Below are 21,309 nucleotides of genomic sequence, written 5' to 3'. Positions count from 1 at the left end.
TCTGATCTCATTAAACTCTGATATGAGTTTGAATTAATTAATCTCACATTAGTTACAAATGTGCAGCAATGAAGGACATTATCAAACTACGATGGATGATCCATCCCCAATCTTGTGGTCCCGGTCATGTGGAGGCATCCAAATCCAGTTTTAATCATCAATTTTATTGTTCAAGACAAAACAAAACATCAAATCATCATCACTTGCTAACTTTGGAGTTTTAAAAGCTCCTCTGACCATCGAAAAGTTGGAAAAACCCAAAGATTTAAATTTATTATTCCAGAAAACACAGAAAACCAGGAGATGTTCATATTTTATGAATTGAGACTAAACTGAGACTGAGGTCGGAGTGTAAAAAAACAAACAATGAGATATACAGTAAGTTTTGATTTAGCTTTAGAAAAAAAAATAGATAAATATTCAACAAAACGTGATTCATTTGTCACTGACTCACGTGTAAATCCATTGACAGCTATCCTGCTGGGATGGTAGATTCCTTTCTTGCAGTGGCATTTGTATTTGTCTAAGACAAATCCATGGCCATGGCTCGGCAAACACTGTGAAGAGGAAGGGAAAAAACATACATATATATGAAGAAAAAGGTAATTTATACTTTTATTTCCTTGGTAATAAATTGGCCACTTGCCACCAAAGTTAACGTTGAAAGAATTTACAGATAAAGAACCAACAGAAAAGCAATTAAAATATTCAGTCCAAACGGAAAGTACAGGCTGTAGCTGAGAATATGGGATCAAATGTTTTGTGAGAGGGACAAAGGTTCAAGGATTATCTAAGATGTGAAATCACTCTCGCTGTCTAACTTTTCACCATTCAGTATTAAATTAGCCAAGCCTTGTCCATTTGACTGAACGTTTGACAGGAAACAGACTGAGGGCTGCTAAAGAAAAACACGAGGGGTGTCGGGGGGCATCTTTGGCACGCTGTGTGCTGTTTGCCCAATTACAAGATATAATTAATGTCTAAATGAAGAACAGACGTCTTGGAATGATTAAAGGAGAACCATTAATTTGTTTTCTGATGGGAATGAGTTGCCATCCTCTTTTCTCTACAAACCCATTCAGATCGTTGACACAGACCCATCATTTTTTTCTCATTCTTTCTTTGTTTCTCAAACTACACAGCAGCCTTCTTTTTTTTTTTTTTTTTCTATCCTCACAGGTTTTTCTAAGCGGAGATGATAATGACTTATGAATCCCAAGAAACGACGAGGGGCCCAGAATAGCAACGGTACTTCAGCTGACACTTGACACGATATGAAGTGTTTGTGACCTGACTACGAGATCTCGAGGCGAGGCCCGTGGCGGTGTCTAAATGAAGCAGCAGTCACTGTTGATGCTCCTCGCTGCGGACTGGACTCTGCACATCTTAAGGAGCAGTTATTTCTGACTATCTCTCAAGGTCCTTGGTGAGGTTTGAACGCATTTTTCAGTCTGAGAGTGCCGGCTCCTCAGCCAAAGGCTTGGAGAGGCCGGCCAAGCCTCAAAAGCACAAGGTAATTACCAGGTTACCATTCAGCGAACAAGTTCTTCAAACATGCTCCTCCAAGGAGACCGGAGCATATAAAGTGGCACTACAGTAATCTGTTTGAGCGGCGACAGCCTTGAAAAGGGCCCTTTAGAGTTTGAACCTGTGCATTCCTGACACACACAGTTTACAGTGAAATATTTATAAATTTTCTTTCAAGACAATTTTTTTTCCATTGGGTGTATTTAAAGTATGTTTACATTACTAAATATCCCCAGATGTTTTTTTTTTTTTTTTGAAAAAACATGATCATTATCATTATCATGTGCTGATTTGTAATGGTAACCTAAAGGTCCGCTCAGCTATGATTTTATAAAACTTTGTTCTTCACACTCAGGACCAATGATTAGGTTTCTCCAAAGTGTGAAGAGGCAACATTACTGGACTGTATTCGTGCTTCCAATTTTATAAGAAAGAAAGAGGAAACTATTATATTATGCTAGGTAAAGAAATTGTCGGCTGATGAGTGCTTACTGACCAATCAGAGATCTCTCAGCTTATTCTGTTTTGTTGTTGTTTGTTTGTTTGTTTGTTTTCAGCTGTAACAAAGAGAGTTAGGTTCCTGGGATGTGCGCTCCTGAGATTCATAAAAAAATCTTCCTGGTGCAGCGTTAAATGAGCTCCGTGGTGCGATGTGAGCCAGGTAACTGATTTGATGTCATTTCCCAACAGCTGCCTCCTCAGGACAGGTGGAGCAAGCTGCAGCTACTGCCTGCTGCTGTAGTCACCTGGAGAAACAGTCAAACACAGGTGTGTGTGTGTGTGTGTGTGTGAGTATGCATATTTTTCAGTGTGTGACAGGGAGCGCCAGGAATATCCCTGGCTGTGCACCCCACCCCTGCCTGCTGCAGTGATTGATGCTTGGACTCGGACATGGAGTATGTTGAGCTGGGCAGCAGCCAAGATGGCGCAGCCTGCCTCGCAGCTAGCTGTCATCAGTCACATGTGATCTCAGCGGCGGCGGTCCAGCCAGGAGCCAGACTCCTATCAATGAGCCATAAAATGAGGCATCTGGTCCAGACCTGTCTCCAGGTCTTCACATGGAGACAAGGAGCCGGAGATGTGATGGGATGTGGATTTGTGAGGTCATATGAATAGATTTTATTCATTTATGTTTTGTTTTTTTTTAATCAGCAAAATGTTGTTTGCATTGTTTGTAGTTTGTATGTGTAATTTCAACCTTTTGATGTGTCTTATGATAAAACAATATCTTGTATGATTTCATCTTGATTTTGTATGCACGAAAGGGTTTAAAAAATGATCAAAAAAGCCCCTGTGAATTTCACCATCATTATTAACTTGCGTAAAATGCTCTGTGGTCTGATATAATACACTACATTGAGCTCAAATACATACTATATGCAGCCACATCTGTTGTGATTATACTGTTTGACTAAAGCCCACATCGGCAGTGACCTACTTTTATATTCCTGACATACGCTATTAATTATTTTTGATGATGCTGTGTTGATAGCAACTCGGGTAACCATTTGTTCTTTGTATAGTGAGCTGAAAGCATCAACTGCGCTGCCAAAGAGCAGGAATCACATTAAGTCAACTAATAATTTATTACTTTTATATGACTGGGAACGATAAATGGACGTTGAGGAAAACGAACATAATTCAACTTATCAATGCTTAAAGACGTGTGAGTTGGACACCCAGAGCTGGTACGGTCTTTGTCTACAGCTGTGGCGGCTGTCAATCACACACACTATGACATACTAATTGCCATGGTGACCGCGAGCGAGAGCCTTTTTATCAAAGTGCGTCACACTGTTAGGCCTGCAACAGAGCACCTACAACGGGCTGCTGGAAACAGAAATAGACACAACGCACACTAACAGACACACTCCCTCTCTGAGTGTGACCTGTGTGAAGCTTCTGTAACATTAATCAGATTTTAATCATGAATGATGCCTTTCTATCGAATAGATGCAAATACTAAGTCATCAAAAGTATATAGACACTCCTGTTCCAGCGCGTGGAGTGAAGGGAATTCATGTCAGCTCTTTGAATATTACAGCTTGTGACTCCAGGATGCAGCGTTTCACAGGAACAGCTGGGATATAGCAGAAGTACGTAAGGTAATATTTTTTGCCCTTTGCTTGTGAATTATCTCACAACACATCACATTTCTCTTGAGAGCTGCTGTTTAACACATTAGTTTACTTCCAACTTGTGGAATTTTTTTTTTACTGTTACTGTTTCAACACGACAAACTCCCTCACCTCAACCCCGACCACCTCAACTGGAAATAATACCGCAATAACAGGCTGTTGAAAGGTGGGGTAGAGAAATGACGGGAGGTGAAGGAGGGAGGTGTCAACGTTTTGTAAATCCTTCTGTATTTTATAATGTTTCTTTTAAACATTTTAATCATTTCAGCAAATCTTTTATTTTTGGTGACAATTCATTAGCTATTATATTTCATAAAATGCAGAAGTGACATCAGAAAACTAAAAGCAGACCAAATATTAGGAAAATACACATTGTGGTTTGTTGATGCTGGTGTGCGAAGAATGAGTGATGGCTGTTCACTAGATTTCAGTTCACTGGCTTCCTTTTTTCTCTATAACTTAGGGCTATTCTGGGAGCCGTACCGTTGACCTCGACCCCACTTCCCGGCACTGCGCATGACCTCTGATCTCCACATTGACTGAATGTGGATTACCTTTGAGCGGCCTGAGAGGTTTTACTCATTCTGGTGCTGGAGTGTCACTTTCAGCCACCGTAATCCTGCATTGAGTCAGTAAACACCACTTCGGATTCTGCAGGCATTTAAAAGAAACCTAATTGATCTCTTGTGGTTTGGAACTCTGAATGCTTTGGAACTATAATTTTTATTCATGCTACAATTCTTTTTGGAAAAGACATTTTCTTAATTAAATCAAATGAAAATTTACTGGTGTGATGGATGCCAAACTGGACTAAATTCAAGATGTAGTTGTGTATAATATGAAGTCATGAGGTAAAACAGAAGAGCTTTAAAAGTACGACTCCTCATATCTTCAGTGCATGGCATTAACTACTTACATTAATCTACATGAGGCTGCAGGAAGCGCTAAATATAATGGTGTGCACACTTTTCCCAACATCAAACTCCATCACCTCTCTGTGACACGAGGCTGGGGAATAAAAAAACAACTCCAAAAGCAGCACTAATTGATGCAGAGGGCGTGCGTCTTCCACCTGACCAAGAAAATAGGCGCTAGCTCAATTCTTCAGGCTAATTAGGGCCTGCCGAGGACTCTCAAGTAAGCCCATGCTCTTCCGGTCCAGCACAGTGCCTAATCAACCACTAACAGGGCTCTGTAGATATTTGTAATGATCCTACAGAGTGCAACATGAAGCCCGAGGAAAGCTTATCATCCATTAATTACAGATTGAGCTATAGAATGCACAGAAAGGAGGTTAGAAGGAGAAGACTTGGCTGCAGGGCAATTTATTCTGCACATGCAGTGCTGTTGCTTGGCGCGTGTGATATTTGACGTAAATTGCCAGCTCGGGGTTTGTATGAAGGCACCAGGGAAATTAGATGACAAGCTGGTTTTGTTTTAAAGGTAAAATGAAAACACTCCATGTTAAACACTCAAAGCCTGGTGAATCTTTACCTTTAAAATGAAATTATTGAAGGGAGGTATCATCCAGCAAGGGGAAAGGTTATACAGCTTTACATATAAACATTATATAGATTAAATAATAAAGAAAGAAATATATATATATATTATACTACGTTTTATCATATTTTTCAACATTAGTTTTCATAATCGATTCATAATTTTATTTTGTCAAGCTGATTCAACAAAATGTCTTTTATAAATGTAAGTTTATGAAAAAACCTGTGGATATCATTGTATCAAATGTTAAAAAGGATCAAAAATATCAAATGCCTGGTTCATTAGGATACACGAAAACGTTCCAAATATATGAACACATAAATAACAAACAGCTCAGAGGACATCCACACAAAGCAGTAATGGAGAGAAATAACTACAATATAAAGTATATTAATGGTACGCAACCTAAGCCTGTCCTCTGACAAACTGGCCGTCATTGTGAATATAAAGAGTACAAAAGGTCGAGTTAGTTCACTAGTTAATACTTCATGATGGATGGACCAATAAGTTAGTGAAGTAAGGCTGAATGGAGAAATGGAAAGAGAGTTTGAATGTCAAAATATCCGCTCCAGGCTGGGATCAGAATGAATTATTCTCATTTTTTTTAAAGATGTCGGGCAATGACTTGGCCGAATAAATAGTTTCTGGAGCAGAATTTCAGTCCTGTGCTTCACTCTCGCTCACAGAGTGAGTACAGACACACACAAACGCACAAACAAATCCTGTAAACGGTCACAGCAGAGACGCTGCAGAGAGCTGGACGGCTGCATGTCTGCGCTCAGGGGGACAGCGAGACAGCCAGCCAGGCCTTTAAACGGGGTCAACCAGCAGGAGTTAGCCGAAGCAGAGCTGCCCGGGCAGTCGGGCCTCGCTTTGGGCGCAGTCCAAAGACCGGAGCCTAAACACCAGTGAGATAAACACTCAGGCCTAGAGGGAGCTTAGCATCGCCATCAAGCTGGGACAAGCAAACACATACAGCTCCTTAGTGCACACAACAGACGCCGCTGGGATATTGCTTTCATAATCACTTTCACAGCTTATGTTAGTGTCAAAGTGAACCGGGCAAGCACATATTTATTCCCTGCTCTCACAGTAAAATGCACAGTAACGCTGACTTTCCAAACTTGCAGTGGCCGGCCTCACATACCCATGCTCGCGTTTTAAGACTCCCAGAAGCCTCCAAGGGAGTAAAGTGTTCTGGATGATGAAGGGCAGCAAAAGGTAGTTACCAGCTATCTTATTTTAAATCTATGAGTTGATTTTTTTTTTCCATTATTATTATCATTACTATTCATCACAGAAAATATCCTACTGTATATATTTGCCATGTTCTTTAGTTACCTGTTGTTACATTCACTCATCTTGTCCTTTCTGTTTAACCTTGAAAAGTTTCTCACCCTTGTTTGTGTTTTCAGGTCTGCGTTCTGTGCACAGCTGCTCCCCGACTGTTTTTGTCTCATAGTTTGCTCATGTGGTCTTTTGGTGGTATTTTTTGTTTTGCTCCGGTTTTCGCCTTTTGCCTCACTTTTTTGGATACCTCTGCCTGATCTGACTGGTTTTGGTTCTGAGACTATCAATTAAAAAGTTAATTGCAAATCTCACTATATAAATACATTACTGTGTGGATGCTTATGGTGTCAGACTTGAACTTATGTAGAAAAGTTTGACATCACAGATGGAAAAACAGTCAGTCAGACCTCAGAGTATTTATAATAATAATAACACCAATTTGTCTTTGTTACTTGACCCTGAGGTGAGGCAGCAGGGATGGACAGTTTCTTAGTGAGGAGACATCTGAAGACCGATCACTGTTCTATCTGATCCTCCTCAATACCTCCCTGTTGGAGTTGTTGAGGGATATCTAAACAAGGAGGAGACGCTGTGGCAGACACAGAAAGTGCTGGAGGGATTATATATCCCGGCTGGCCGCGGGATCTCCCTCAGGAAGCTGGAGGATGTCTCAGGGCCATCCTGCCTTTAGTCACTGCTACTGTGACCTGGATTAAAATAAATGAAGTGGATATATGTTTCAATAAAATCAAATTTTGCACAGCACTGACGGACTGCAAAGTGAAGCTGGGTAACTTCTGTGAAAATAAAAGTAGCTTGCTTCCTTTTTTTTTTTGTCTGCAGCCCTCTTCTTTCTTTGCGTATTGCCATCCTTTGTAAGTATGCTGCTGTTCTCATTTTACAGCCAATCTCATGGGTCCCAAGACAAATGTTACCTCTACCCGCCTCTCTTTTCCCATCCTCTCTGGACCAAGTGTTTGCTTTCTGCCTCGGTTTACGGCGCGCCGCTACGGCTGGGCAGAGCGGATGTAAGACTTTGCCCGGAGGCGAGCGAATTCGAGTCTTCAAAGTGTTTCCATGTAAATTCAGAGTTCCCCCATTATCCACAGAGCCAATTAGCGGGACAGTGGTTAAGGAAAGGCTGCGGTGCCAAGGGCCGGGGGCCAAAGTTAAAACCACAAGTGTCCTATGATCTCTCGTCCCTCTGTGAAATGGCCAACCGCCCTAAGCCTTGATGTTTTCAGCCTGGTCAGCCCCGAGGACACATGGAGCTGATTGTGGACATGGAGCATCCTTGCTGTGTCCAATCTCTTCCGATTAGCTCACCTTACAGAGTGTTCCAATAAAAATATGGCAGATTTCAAATGAAAGAATTAAAAAAAAAAAAAAAAAAAAAAAATCTGGATGGATGATGGATGTGGGGTGACGTCACAAATTTGAGTCCTAATGACTCATATTAAGGCTCAGTTTCAGCTTGTTTGCATTTCTCTGTGGACTTGAGGCTTTGCTAATTTGAAAGTATTAATTATGAACTAAACATGACCTAGTTTAAAATAAAATTATGAAAAAAACAACACATGGAGATCTCACTCTACACTATAAGGGGCCAATAAATGGGTTGTTTTTCTTTCTCAAGCGATGAAGACTTTTACAAACAGTTTCCAAGACGTATCAGTCCACCCATCTGCCAAGCTTCAGGCGCATCTACATCTCTACCCTTGAGAAACTCATTAATCTTTGTTTCTACAGTGGAATGAAATCCATATTTCGTGCGTTTTCTGCAGTAGCTCTCAGTTATCGAGGAAAGGTTGAATAGAGGGCATCTAGATTTGGTTGTAGGTGGACAAGAGGTGAAACATCATCATGTATCTACAACTAAGTCAAGCATTGATTCAACCCCCCACCCGCCCAATAGATAAGAATGGACCTAGATGAATGAGAGTCTTCACAGACGGCTTACTCACTACAATGCTGTGTAATTCACCCGGCACAAAAAGATTTACTAAAATTGAAGGTTGAATTTAAATCTGCTGGTGCAGAGCAGTATTCTGTTTCCTTCCTATCAAGTACCCTTATCAGCTCTGAAGCATAATCACAGCTTTGGTGCGATCGCTGTAGATAATTAGCAATTACCCTATTTATAGGCTCCTGAACATACATAGCAAGGAAGGTAGTAAATTAGGACGCTTTAAGCTCTTTCCCTCCACCCAATGTGCTGCAACCAGATCAGTGGGTTGTAAGGGCCATGGGCCCGGTGTGACACATACGAGGGGCTCCTCGTGGGAATACCTGCTCCACTACAAAGCAGTGTGTCAAACAGCACTGAGACGGAGTATCCAACATCCTAAAATATGTTTGATGAAAGGTGTAAGGGGAACAGGCTGAGAAAAGTTGCTCAGTTTAACTATTCCATTCGAAGCAGCGCTTGGGGCGTTTTCAGAGCGCAGGGCATGTTGGGTAAAAAAAAATCAAGTCCTACAGCGAAGAGTGACACGTTTGGATGTGACATGAATCTCAGACATCTGTTGGAAATTTGTGTATGAAACACTTGCAGTATCACCTTAACAAATCAGTTCCTGGAGTTCATTGCCCACGTTGTAAGAGAAGGCCATAATTAACAGTTAGCTTCGGTTTCCAGCAATTAGTCATTAATCATTGTGTGTTTCTTAAATTCTAAACTACAAGAAATTCCTGCTGTAATGAAACTGTGCTCTGGGACACATTATTATGATTAGATAAGGAATTGGTTAACAAGGCAATTCCATCATAACACGTAAATATGAATTTTACATATAACAGCATTTTTTATTTCTTTTAATGTTGAACCCAGAGTGCTTCTTGTTAAGGGAATACTAGCAAAGCATTTCAATGGACTCACCATTTTTTTTTTCAGGCAGCTTCTCAGAAAATGATTTCTAGCACATAAGACAACTCATTATGGGGCCAAATGAGGCCTAAAACCTTTGCATGAAATTGAGGCAACATTTTTGATGCTCAAATCAATCTTTTCCTTTGACACACTGATGAATGACTTTCGACTCGCAGTCAGTTCTCAAAGTCTTTTAAAATGAATCCCATCAATCCAGCACGTCATATATCGTTCTTGGGTTAAATGAATGAAGCAAAACAAGGGAGGAGATGCTGCCGTTCATATGTTACCTTCTCGGTGGCAGCATCCTGGAAATGCCTGTTCCAGACCTACTGACGTTTAAATAAAGGACTTGTTATCGTGACCGCCGATACTATAAACCGCCTTTGCCTGATCTTTCTAAACTAAAGCCAGCTGCAGAGTAAAGATTTGCTGGACAAAGACAATGAGATGTAAATCACAGAAACAATGCATGATGGCATGAAAGGCTGCGGCTGCTGGTCGCCACTGGGGTCAATGTCAATCAGCTGTTTTGTCTTCTTCTTTTTTACTATGTTGTACCTGTGCTTATGTGTATGAAACTGAATGTCTTTGGCTGGTCAAACAAAAACGTCACCAATGGGTTGTGGAAAACCATAATAAGCATTTTCACTCATGTTTTAGACAAAGCAAATATACAATAAAAGAAGAAATTCTTTTAAAAAAATAAATAAATAATAATTTCAAGTGCAGCATGAATCAATCAACTGACCCCATGACCGCAGCAAAGCTCAGTTTAGGAGCAGACATTGTGAGGACAAGAATCAGCATGCAAATCAATCTGCCAGTGCAGCAAGATGGATACTGGTCCCCATGGGGAATGTAGTTTTTTAGGGGTAAACGTTTGTGACAATGAAACAGACACTGTGGGGAGGAAAATGTTCACACCGTCTCCGGGGGCTCCAAATCTTCACCGGGTAAATTATTTACAGTAGAACTGAGACTACTGGAGTGTTGGAATCAAAAAGATACACTGACGGTCACGGTGGGGATGAGCCTGCAGGGACTGAATGTAAGTCAAAATCATGACCTAACAGAGAAGATGACAGCTGAGCACAGCGTACAGTTGTCTGTTTGAAAGTTGGAGGGAGGCAGGGAAAGCGAAAAGCAGAGGGTGAGAGCAGACACAGCGGGAGGCCACAGCAGTTGTTTAACAATGATGGCGATATTAATTCAGCAGCACAAGGTACACGGCAGAGAAAGCAGCGTGTGATTGAGATGAAAGGAGGCCAGGACGACCTCGTAAGCCAAGGTCAAGATGTAACAGTGGTTCATCAGACAGAGCTGGAATATCCACCTCAGTTTTTCAGCAACACGGAGAGCAGCACAGTGAGGACGAAATACACAACACAAGGAGGTGAGTGTGCAAAACACCCGTCTTTTATGATATTTCAGCTGCATGAGGAGAACTCCTGGCATCATTAGGGTTGATCTTTTGGGTACTGTAAAGATCAACACCAATTTTGTATTGAATATTGTTTGAGGTATTTCAGGATAGACCAACGTAGCGGACTGATATACCAGCATGTATGCTGCGATTATGATCATTTCATCTCACTTCACAGAAGTTCATTTCTATACACTGGCCCTCACTCCTCTCACGCAGCAGCTTTCAACAAGAAACAGCACAGAGTCAGGAGTCCTTGTCGTTGCCAGCTGGTGTAATCATTCAGGTTATGTGTCACTGCGTCTCACAGGCTACAGTCCCCCAAGGCCCCACCACTTGTTCTGAGCAATAAGCTAATTGATTGAAACATTCATCATCATCCACAGCCACATTCTCGTATGAAAGGTGTCCCCAGGGCAGCAAAGTCCTCCACTTTTGAAGAACGGTGGAACCCACTAATGGAAGTACCATTAGTGCGAGATGAGAGGTGGAGGAGGGGGGGAGAAAAAAAAAACTTTAAGCAGCATGTGAGCACCTTTTCACCAGGAAATTAAGTCAAGATTGGGCATGATCACTCGTGACGTTCCTGCTTGGCTATATGATGATTCATATAGGATTGGTGTAAGTCAGAGCTGTGTGCTCAATCAAAGAAATACAAATACTGTCCCGCTCCTGCGTTTGCTGGCCTGGGAGGTTCAGTGGTGCTGGCCGTTGCCCCCCTGGTTCTCTGCGAGCTGCGGTGGCTCTCTGGGGTTGACGCCTCTTGTGCTGGTTGGCAGGCCTGGGGAGCCGGAGCCGCTGACGCTGGTCTCACTCGTATTTAGGGAATATGAAACCACATGCATGCGTGGTTTCACTTGCCAGCTCGTGCTCAGTCACTTCATGAAGAATTGATGATTCCTGCTGAAAACAGGCTGAGCTGTTCTTTCATTCCATCCCTATCTAACTTATCTTTCACTCAGTTCCTCTGCTGGGACAACTCCAACTATCTGGACTCCCATCTCTCCAAATATCTACACAGAAATCCTCTTGGCTCTCATAATCCTAAGTGAGGAAACAGGAAAAGCACAACATCCTTCACTCCGCTAGTTTCTACCAGCACCACCTGCTTCCCTTCCCCTGTCCATCCTGCTAAATGTTCCCCCCTATTTTCACTGAAGTGTAACACTGCCCTCCCTGCCACACAAAGTCATTTCGCTCAATAAAGATCAACAAACCAGCTTCCAGGGATAGCCGGTGATGGTCACATACACGCACTGAAATAATAAAACATTTAGCTGCAAGACTAAAAGTGCGCCAATTTCATAAAAAGTTGACACACATTGTGCTGTTAAACTATGAGGACAAATGCAGACAAAAGCTTCATTCAAGCACCGATCGGTCCCTAGTCAGCACTGAGTGTAACATTGATTACTGCATATTGTCCTGGGCAGCAGCGTGCTGGTTGGTTTTGCATACAAGTTATTGCAATTTGATGCTAAATGTGCAGCACAACTGATTTACGACAGTAGGGAAAGCTCCATTCTGAGAGGCAGTTAAGTTTCACACAAATTCCAAATAAAGAGTTTTTTAAATATAATTAACAGATTAAAAAAAAAAAACGATATGAAACTGTACAACAGATGTTAAAAAAAAAAAAACCACACTGCTAGTCAAATAGCCAAATAGGTTTCTGGCTGTTTGGATATAGTATTTTTCTTGTCAACAGTCCGGACGTCACTTGGTTTTTGCCTTCTTTTGCTTGCCTGGTAAGTCAGTGATCCATAGAATCTGCCTCCATCTAAGTTTGGGCTGCCTGCATGCTTGGCTGGGCAAACAGCAGCTTGAGAGGCAGGATGTAAGGGGAGGCCAGGGAACCGACTCCGGCTGGCTTCGCTGGCTGGAACGACTGCATTTTGTCAGATTCAATTGCTGGAATGGCAGCACTTAAACACGCTGCTAAGACAAAGAACAACAGCAGTCGATGTGGGATGGAACGAATTCCTCTATGTCAGGTAAATCCTGAAGGAGCTGTGCATGCTAACCATAATGTGGAACCACAGCGGAGGTGCGGTGTTGATGCGAAAGCTGCTGTAAAGAACATCCGAGGGTGGAATGGAAATGTGAATGCGTCAATGAAACACTTCAGTAAATAAACTGCTACAGCACCAACTAAAACAACTGCTTTGTTTCCAATAAAACAAAGACAGGACTCTTAACGTGGATCTATAGCAGCTTGAAATGATTGTCTTTTTTATTCCCATGGCCCTGAAGAAACCCATTAACCAGCAGATTTGTGCATACGCTGAGGGGGATACCTGACCGGGAAAAAATAAATAAAACAATAAGAGTAAATGAATCCCTCTTTGCAAATGCAGGGCATCCCTCACAACATTTGCTGTTTTTTTTTTCTTTTTTAAATCACATTACCACACACATACAGCTCAACAAGACTTGATTACACTGCTGTTCGGCTTTCTATTCATAGCTGGAGAAACAACAGCCTCCCACGTCACCTCTGATTTACCTGGCTGTGCACTCTGAGGCCAGGAAGGTAGGTTGTTAGCTGTAACAGATACCAAGAAGGCATGCTGTAACTCCTATTTGTTCAAGACTGTTATCATGTGATAGGATCATGTGTTATTTGTGAATTATGATGTAAACACACATTCACAGGACATCAAAACTTGGTTTGAAACCAGTGCTGCTCTTGTTCGTTGTCCCTCCACACAAACATCCCTCCCTTTCTACTTCTTCCTCTTCAAGTCCTTTCCCTCACATATGATGATAATGAGCACTAATGCATGGCAAGGCTGTCACGCAAGCCAACACATATCGTTCAGCACGCCACGGCCACAACAGCTTTCATCATTTATCTGTGAGCAAGCATCCTCCTAACACACTCCTGCCCTGGAAGCACAGGGAGACCATTATTTTGCAAACCAAGCTAAAATCTATACCAGTAACAATGTGTTTGTCTCTTTGTAGCCACGCAACACACACACACACACACACACACACACACACACACACACACACACACACACACTATGTCAAATGTCTCTGTCATCAACTGTCCATTGAGAGGTGGAAGTACTCAGACAAAGAGAGTGATTAATTATTCAAAGAGGCTCAGTGCAATCCATTACATCACATGCATTATGAAGCAGTCTGATCTACAGCACCTCTTCAGAATCTATCACTGTTAACGATGGCACTGAAACAGCAGGTAAGAAGCATCGACCAGCAACCTAGTTGCTACCGTAGCTATACAGCAGAAAGGTTACAATGGTATTAATAATTTGTGCTTGAAAAAAGAAAAAGAGCAAGAAATAAAGTTTGAGTTGAGTTTGCTGCTAATTCTCATGTAATATGGGAATATATAGTTAGTTCTACACACTAACTGTTGATGGAAGTGGAAGAGAGAATGTGCATTAAAAGAAAGATAATTAATATTTATATGCTGATAATGACAAGCAATGACTTGTAGATGAAACAGGGAACTCACCCTGACAAAGACAGGGAGAACTGTCACAACTAAGAAGCAGTTTTAGCATGTGTCGTTTTCGGTGCCGCCGAGGTTCCCCGTTTTACAATAAAGGATGTGGGCATCGCCTTAAAAATAGGAACATGCTGAGAGTTTCCACAAGCTCAGTCCACATGAGACGGGGCTATTTTTCATCCATATGAAAATGGCCAGATCTAGTTTCTCTTAACAGTACTGAGCACATGTTGGACCGACTCTCTGACATTGCCATCATTTACAAATGGCCCAGATCTTTAAGATTTGGAAAGAAGTCGTTGCATTGCATCTCTGTAATCTGCCTAATAACTAAAAGAAGCCCAGTAACCGAAAAATTTGTCAAGTGAACTGGATTGATTGAACCAATTTGTCCACATTCTTCCACAGAAACGCGGTGGTTTCATTTTCAACAAAGTTGTTTAAAAGGGAATTTCATGTATATGAATAGAAAAGCCTTTTGTGTTTAGCTAAGTGGTAGAATTTCATGATAGCGTCATGAAAATAAAATCAGATCATCACCTATTCATCACAAAACATACAGATTTAGTGCTTTTCCATTTAATGCCTCGTGCGGCTGAGTGTGTGTACATTACAGTTCAGTTTTCCAGAGCGAATCAATCTCCTGTCTAATCCGCATGTTCGGCACACTCACCTCCATCGTGGTCAGGTTGCATCGATGCGTTCCTGCAAACCAGCCATCAGTGGAACACTGGTCAATATCAACATCCTGCAGATTAATGTCCACTCGCACCACACCCCTGCAAGACAGGAGGACATTGTGAAGATGGCTGCTGAAGGATTAGGAATGTCAGGGAAAAATTAGATTTTTGTAAATCAAAGAGAGACAAATGAAGACAACATAATATATAACATCCCTATTTTACATCTTCTAATAGAAGTGCTGCTGTAGAGCAGTGAAATGAGGCCAGATACCATGTAGAGATAAGTATCTAGTTTCACTGAAGTATTGACAAAAATAAAAAATCCCATGTTTCTATTTATGCTGGAACGAAAGAGATACAGAGGATCTTCTGTCTGCAGATTTTTAGACTTGGAGAGTTGAAAGTGAGCTATGTGGCTAGAAAACCGCTGAGGTGAAAGGGCAATTAAGCAAGACGTTCAATGGTTTCATTTCAATAAAGAATAATGCAAACAAAATATAAACTAAACCACACAACAATCATTTTTAACCTTACACACAAAAACTGTCTCCTTCTGCTGACATCCCCGGAAATGTATGTACATTAAAAGCTGTAATGAAATTATGGATGGATGGGCAACTGTAAAAATAAACTGTAGAACAAATGTCCTTTTGGGAAAAAAGAAATAAATACTTCCACAACTAACTCCTCTCACTTCCCACTCAGCTCAACGTCAGACAGAAGATAAACTGCCAATATATTACTTAACACTACAAAACACTGAGCAGCGGAAGTGCAGGAAGGCTGGCGTCTTTGCTCCATTTCAGCCAGCTGAGCCAGGCAGGAACTTCAAACAGCGCTGCCGAGGATTTACACTTACTTAGCTGCCTAAAGGTCTATGGAGAGAAAGGTCAGGATCTGTGATTGTGAAGGTCGCCCTCTCTGGTTCAGAGACTTTTTCGCCGGGGTGGCAAATGCCTTTTCTAACTGACAGCTGCGGCACACTGGACAAACCAACAGCCAAATGCAGAATTCTCTATATGCACAGAAAAGAAAAATAAACAAATTATGTTTAAACATGTTTGCTTTTTGCAAGACAATGAATTTCAGACACGTGCAGCTCAACGAGAACCCCTGCGCCGCCTCTCAGCAACCTCGGCCCACGTTCAGGCTTTCCCTCCTGGAAGACTTAAAAATGTAGCACAGCCAGAGGCAACGTTTTGCTGGAAAATCTATAGCGTCTTTAAACTTGGTGGAAGACGTGCTGCATGACTCTCCAGAGTGACAGCTCAGGAGGACAAGTGTCAGGACACCCAGATAATGTGCTGTGATTTAAAAAAAGAAAACGCTTCTGTGATCAGGCATTCATACAGACACACAATGTTTTTAGAAACTCGGACTGCATGTTTTTAGGATACTTTCAACTGAGGTCACCAAATATATGCGAATCAGTGCAAGTCCACACTCAAAGCAGGTGACTGAATCAGCGCTTTCATGGGTTTAATCAAGCAGAAAGCTGCAGCTGCATCACTTAAAATGAATCAGTGAGTGACCTTGTCATGACATTTATCTCTTGTGATGCTTGTTTGAACATTGACATTCACATGGATTTTATTTTGTTTTAGGATTAACAGATAACAAAGAGAAAAGCAGAAACCAGCCACCGATGAAGCCACTCTTCCAAAATCTGGGATTTGTGCCCTAATTAAAAGCAAAGAAAGAGGCTTATTTAGACATCTCCCCCGAAGTATAGTCAGGATATATGCCACGTTTCTTTGAGGTTCATTTCATTTGTAAGCTCCACAAGTTTCTACCATCCATCATTGTCGAATAAGGCTTCAATTAGGGTGCAATGATTTGTGTTACTAATGCATTTTGCCCCAGTGCGGTTTTGTTAAAGGGCGCTTAGTGGTCTCACCAAGAAATGAACACAGACCATTATTACCTGGGAAATAATCCTAAAATGAATTAATCTGTTCACACTTCACTCTACGGGTCACTCAAATTTGATTATTTTCCACCTGTAGATCTGTACTGATCACTTATAATGGTTAACATTCCTATCGTGCCATTTAGAAAGCAGCTAGTTTGGTGTTGAATGTTTCTGTGCGTCAGTGCAAGTCTATGGGAGAGAAAAATTACAGTTTCGGAGGAAGCCCTCCTGTCCAGCTAATGATTCCTGTTTTTAATACATTTCCACATGATTTTAAACAGAAGGAGCAAAATATGTTATTGGAAGAAGCCGCTCGCTGCCGTAGTAAACATGAACAGCAATAATCAACGGCAGCGAAAAGACAGATAAAATTGCATCAGCAACACAAAATCAAATTTCAGATCCAAGGGCATCAGACAGCGAACAACATGGAGGATGGGCAGTTTTATCGACAGAAAACCACAAAACGTGCAAATACCAGGAATTCATCCCAGCTACGACACCAAGTCATGCAAACACCTTATCCCATCCTCTGCTGGATTTTGTGAACTGAGAGAGTGTGGTTTCCATGGTTACGCCATAGTCAAAGCATCCCTTGCGCTGACTAAGGCTGAAAGTGGCAGAGGATGCTGTCAGTGTTGTGTTATCAATTTGGGAAAGGAGGAAGAAGAGCGAGTTTGGTTCTTACTGCAATTAGAAGAAGAGAGATGACAGAAAAACAAAATGTGTGAATGTGACAAAACTGCGAGAGGACAGAAGCAGATTGTGACCAAAAAAAATTAAATAAGTGTACCGCTGATTTCTGCATGGCTCATTTTTAATGCCAGACATTTTGATATGTCATAGCAGGAAAAGCATGGGTGTAAATAACACCATTAATCAGAAGGCCATGAGTGAGCCTGCCACAGTCTACTGACTGTCATGGCTGACAGGGACACTGAAGTAAAAAAAGGACACATGATTGGTGTTATTAGTTTTTACCTCACCGTCCATCCGTCTGCTGCAGAAAATAAAATATCCAGTAAACTGTCTCACGCTGTCATATTTCTTAATAAAACTGCAGTTTGTCAGTCAAAATGACATGACAGGACTTCCACTTTCAGAGTTTAACGCATTAAGATCCAGGTAACCATAGCAACAGTTGCGTTGGTTACATCTGGGATCCACGGTACCAATAACCGGTACTGGCCTGCATACGTGTATATATATATATATATATATATATATATAGATATATATTTTCCTTAAAAACGAACGGCTTGCGTAAGATGACGTGGTGACGTCACCTGCGTCAAACCTGCAGCAGGAGCCGGAAAACGCTTTTTATTTTTTGCTAATTTTTTTTTTTTAATATATAATCTCTCCAGCCTTATGCTCACAATGATACTTTACCATAAAATGATGTGTGAAGAAGTATAACAAGGCATAACAACGCAACTGTGAATTGTGAGCATATAAATGAAAATCGTGTATCTGTTTGAATCAGACTCATAATTGTACATGCAAAAGAAATGCATCCACCGCAGCTGACTGTTATATCCAAAGAAACATCTTAAATTCTTTTCAATACCGACAACATTTCAATGCTTGCAATTGTTTGAAATGTGATATAAAGCACCACCATTGACACCATTTAGCGGCCAATATTGATCCATTTCTCACTTCCTTTAACATTCACATCTACAGTTATGCTGGTGTGGCGTTTTCTGCAGGTGTACAGGAGCTGGTTTACTGTACCCGGCTCCCTGTGGACGCCGGCCAAGTGCAACGCTCTCTTTGGCTGTACTTATGTTATTAATAACTCTGCTTCAGTCCTGCCTTGGGGCAAACTGACCTTGCTGTTTTCCGCTGCTGAGAAATTACTTCGGTTTCAATTCTGTTACGTAATAAGGCCAGGGAACACTTCATCGCAAAAAATAAATAAATAAAATAAAATAAAAAGAAGCATGAATAATGTGACCCTTTGTTCAGGATGGGGGAGGGGAGGGGGGCAGTTACAATGGAAGCTCAAATATTTACATTTGTTTGGGCTTTGGTTGCAGAAGTGAGAGCTTATAGAAAGAAGAAACATTCTGGCACTTCCTTCTTTCTCCAAAATCGCCTTCTCTTTTCTCATCTGCGTCCAACTCTGCAGGCAATCTGTAGCATCCCATCCAAAGTGGACATATGGCGTTATAAACTAGCTTGCGGGGGGAAAAAAAAAAAAATCAAACAAACAAGCTAACAAGTGCGCTCAGTTTCAAACAAAGGTGGCGATTGAATATGCATACAGCACAAAGACCGGATCGTAATTTGAAACAACAAAGAAGAGGCATCATGGTGGCCATCCCGGCCCCAGGACATAAAGACAGGACTATCACAGAGAGCAGGAGATAGTGATGCCCAAGGAAACAGAGTGCTCTCTCCTTTCATCCTCCATTCTTTGTGGGTCTAAAGGCCAGAGCAGAAAAAAGAGGAGCATCCCACCAGCAGGGGCTCTGCTTTCTCTGACAGAACTGTCAGACCGTGCTAATCTTAGTTGCATTATGAAGTTGACTGTAGATGTATCTGGCTAATTTCTTAGAGGCTACTACTAAGGGGGATATTCATCGAAACACGTCTAGGTTGAAGGCCACCCCGCGCCCTCTTTGTCACAAGTCACTCTGTCATGTATTCTTGAATGAACAGTGAGCTGTACGCCTCTATTCAGGGCAGGCCCAGAAATTGGACTCTGAGATTGATTAGCCCATTTAGCCTGCTGGCACAGCACAGGGAGCTCTGCTAATGTCAGAATTTTCAAGTAAGCTGGGCAACAAAGAGACACGTAAAAATTCTGTGTCAGTGTTCATTTCATAGCTAATCCGTTGCTCTGGCACAGTTGCGTGTTGAAACACTGGATGGATTAAGACTAATACCAGATAAACACAGAATAAGAGTTTATTCTACTAACAGCCATTGGAAGATTATAGTGTGAGGATGATATGAGTTGTTGGTTGTTGTTGTACGATTGGTTCCTAAAACTTTGTTAACAAAAAGACACAACAACTATTTTGAGGGTAGCAATTTGGCATTCAGTTATTAAAGCGACTTATATGTGTAACTTAAGTATTTTGATGGGTTGTTGACATTTCTTTCTTCTGGAAGGTTGTATATTATCAGTCTGGAGAGGCAGATCGGAGACATGCCGGCTTAGCTCAAAGGGTGGAGGCAGGCTCATACTGCTAGCTGACACTAAAATAAGAGAAAATACATATCTGAGTAACTACAGAGCTGGGTTAACTTGTGCCTCTGTTAATGTGGGCATTTAGGCTTTCATTCAAGAATTAGCTGAAATTTTTTATCCGCTTCTTCACAGTAAAAGACATCTGAGTGCAGTAAATCGGTCTAAGCCAAACTAATTATTAAGATCTGTTAAATCCTTTGAAACCTCCTTAATCATGTTCTATTTCTACATATAATTAATACACAGGAAACAACACCAGAGCTGCTCTGATCCATTAACTCCATATCATTTATAATGGTACTAATACATAAGTGCATTAGTACCAACACTGGTAATAATGTAAAACTCTTACTCTGCCTACAACCTCCTAACACATAATACAACAATGTTGTGATCCTTATTTGTTTAATCTTATATAACGTCCTCCATTTATTTATTCAGTACGACTATCTGTGGCTACTTTCTCTATTTTCTTCCATGTCAACGTGAAAATAGTTGACGTCAGTCAAATCAAAAGCTATTTCAGTGTGAAGTATTTAATATGGCGTTAATATTTGGTCACTTCTGCAGTGTGACCACATTATGGTTGCAGCCGGTTTGGGATTATTTTGTTTTGCAGATTTTGGAAACAGCTAAACCTGCATATTTGAAACTGTCACATTTTTTTTTTTTTTTTTCGGTTTCTCTATAAGATTGACATTAACTGGAGCGGAATGTTGATTCACGATACTTCCCGTGTTCATGAGTAAATTTATAGAGTGCGAATTTGCGCGAGAACACATGAGCATCCAGTGGTTTCTCCTGAAGCAAAAGGAATCAGCTCTGACATCTCCGGTTACACTGGCTGTGTGCACATAAACCAAGAACAATGTAAAGGAGAGGTGAACATGGACGACTGGCGCAAAGCTTAAACGTTATCCTCCAGCTTATCCATGTAACCAGAAGACCTGCACGCCCAGATGAACTTGCATGCACATTTCTCCTGCCTAAGCGTCTCGACAAGAACACATTGCTGTCCTTTCAGAAGGGCACAGTTCACATATTATGTCATAGAACAATCACAATGGAAGCACCGTGCAGCACTTCCAAGGAAAATGTCTCTTATTTGATGGAAATGCATTAAGCTGACAGGACGAGCAGAAGCTAATGTGAGTCTAGCCGCCGGGCAGGATGCTGCTTGTCTACCAGCGTTTCAGTGGAACCTGGGTCATTTTATTGAGTTCTGTCGCTGGTCATCAAAGAAGACACAGCGCCTGTAGCGGAGCAGCTGTCACAAAAAGT

At 41.4% G+C, this 21,309-nt stretch overlaps 1 protein-coding gene across 1 annotated transcript in view; it reads right to left on the bottom strand.

The window, feature by feature from the left end:
* gpr158a (G protein-coupled receptor 158a) overlaps nt 1-21,309 on the bottom strand; it is a 48,376-nt gene that overhangs the window by 22,067 nt on the left and 5,000 nt on the right. The window contains exons 2-3 of the mRNA XM_029529476.1: nt 14,905-15,010; nt 455-557 (exon numbers count right to left, since the gene is read on the bottom strand). Of these exons, the coding sequence (XP_029385336.1) occupies nt 455-557; nt 14,905-15,010 (209 nt within the window). The remainder of the gene's footprint in view (nt 1-454; nt 558-14,904; nt 15,011-21,309) is intronic.

This window comes from Echeneis naucrates, chromosome 20 (genome assembly GCF_900963305.1).
Source record: "Echeneis naucrates chromosome 20, fEcheNa1.1, whole genome shotgun sequence".
Taxonomy (NCBI): domain Eukaryota; kingdom Metazoa; phylum Chordata; class Actinopteri; order Carangiformes; family Echeneidae; genus Echeneis; species Echeneis naucrates.
Note: the sequence above shows the minus strand (reverse complement) of the source record. Positions and strands in the feature narration are given on the sequence as shown.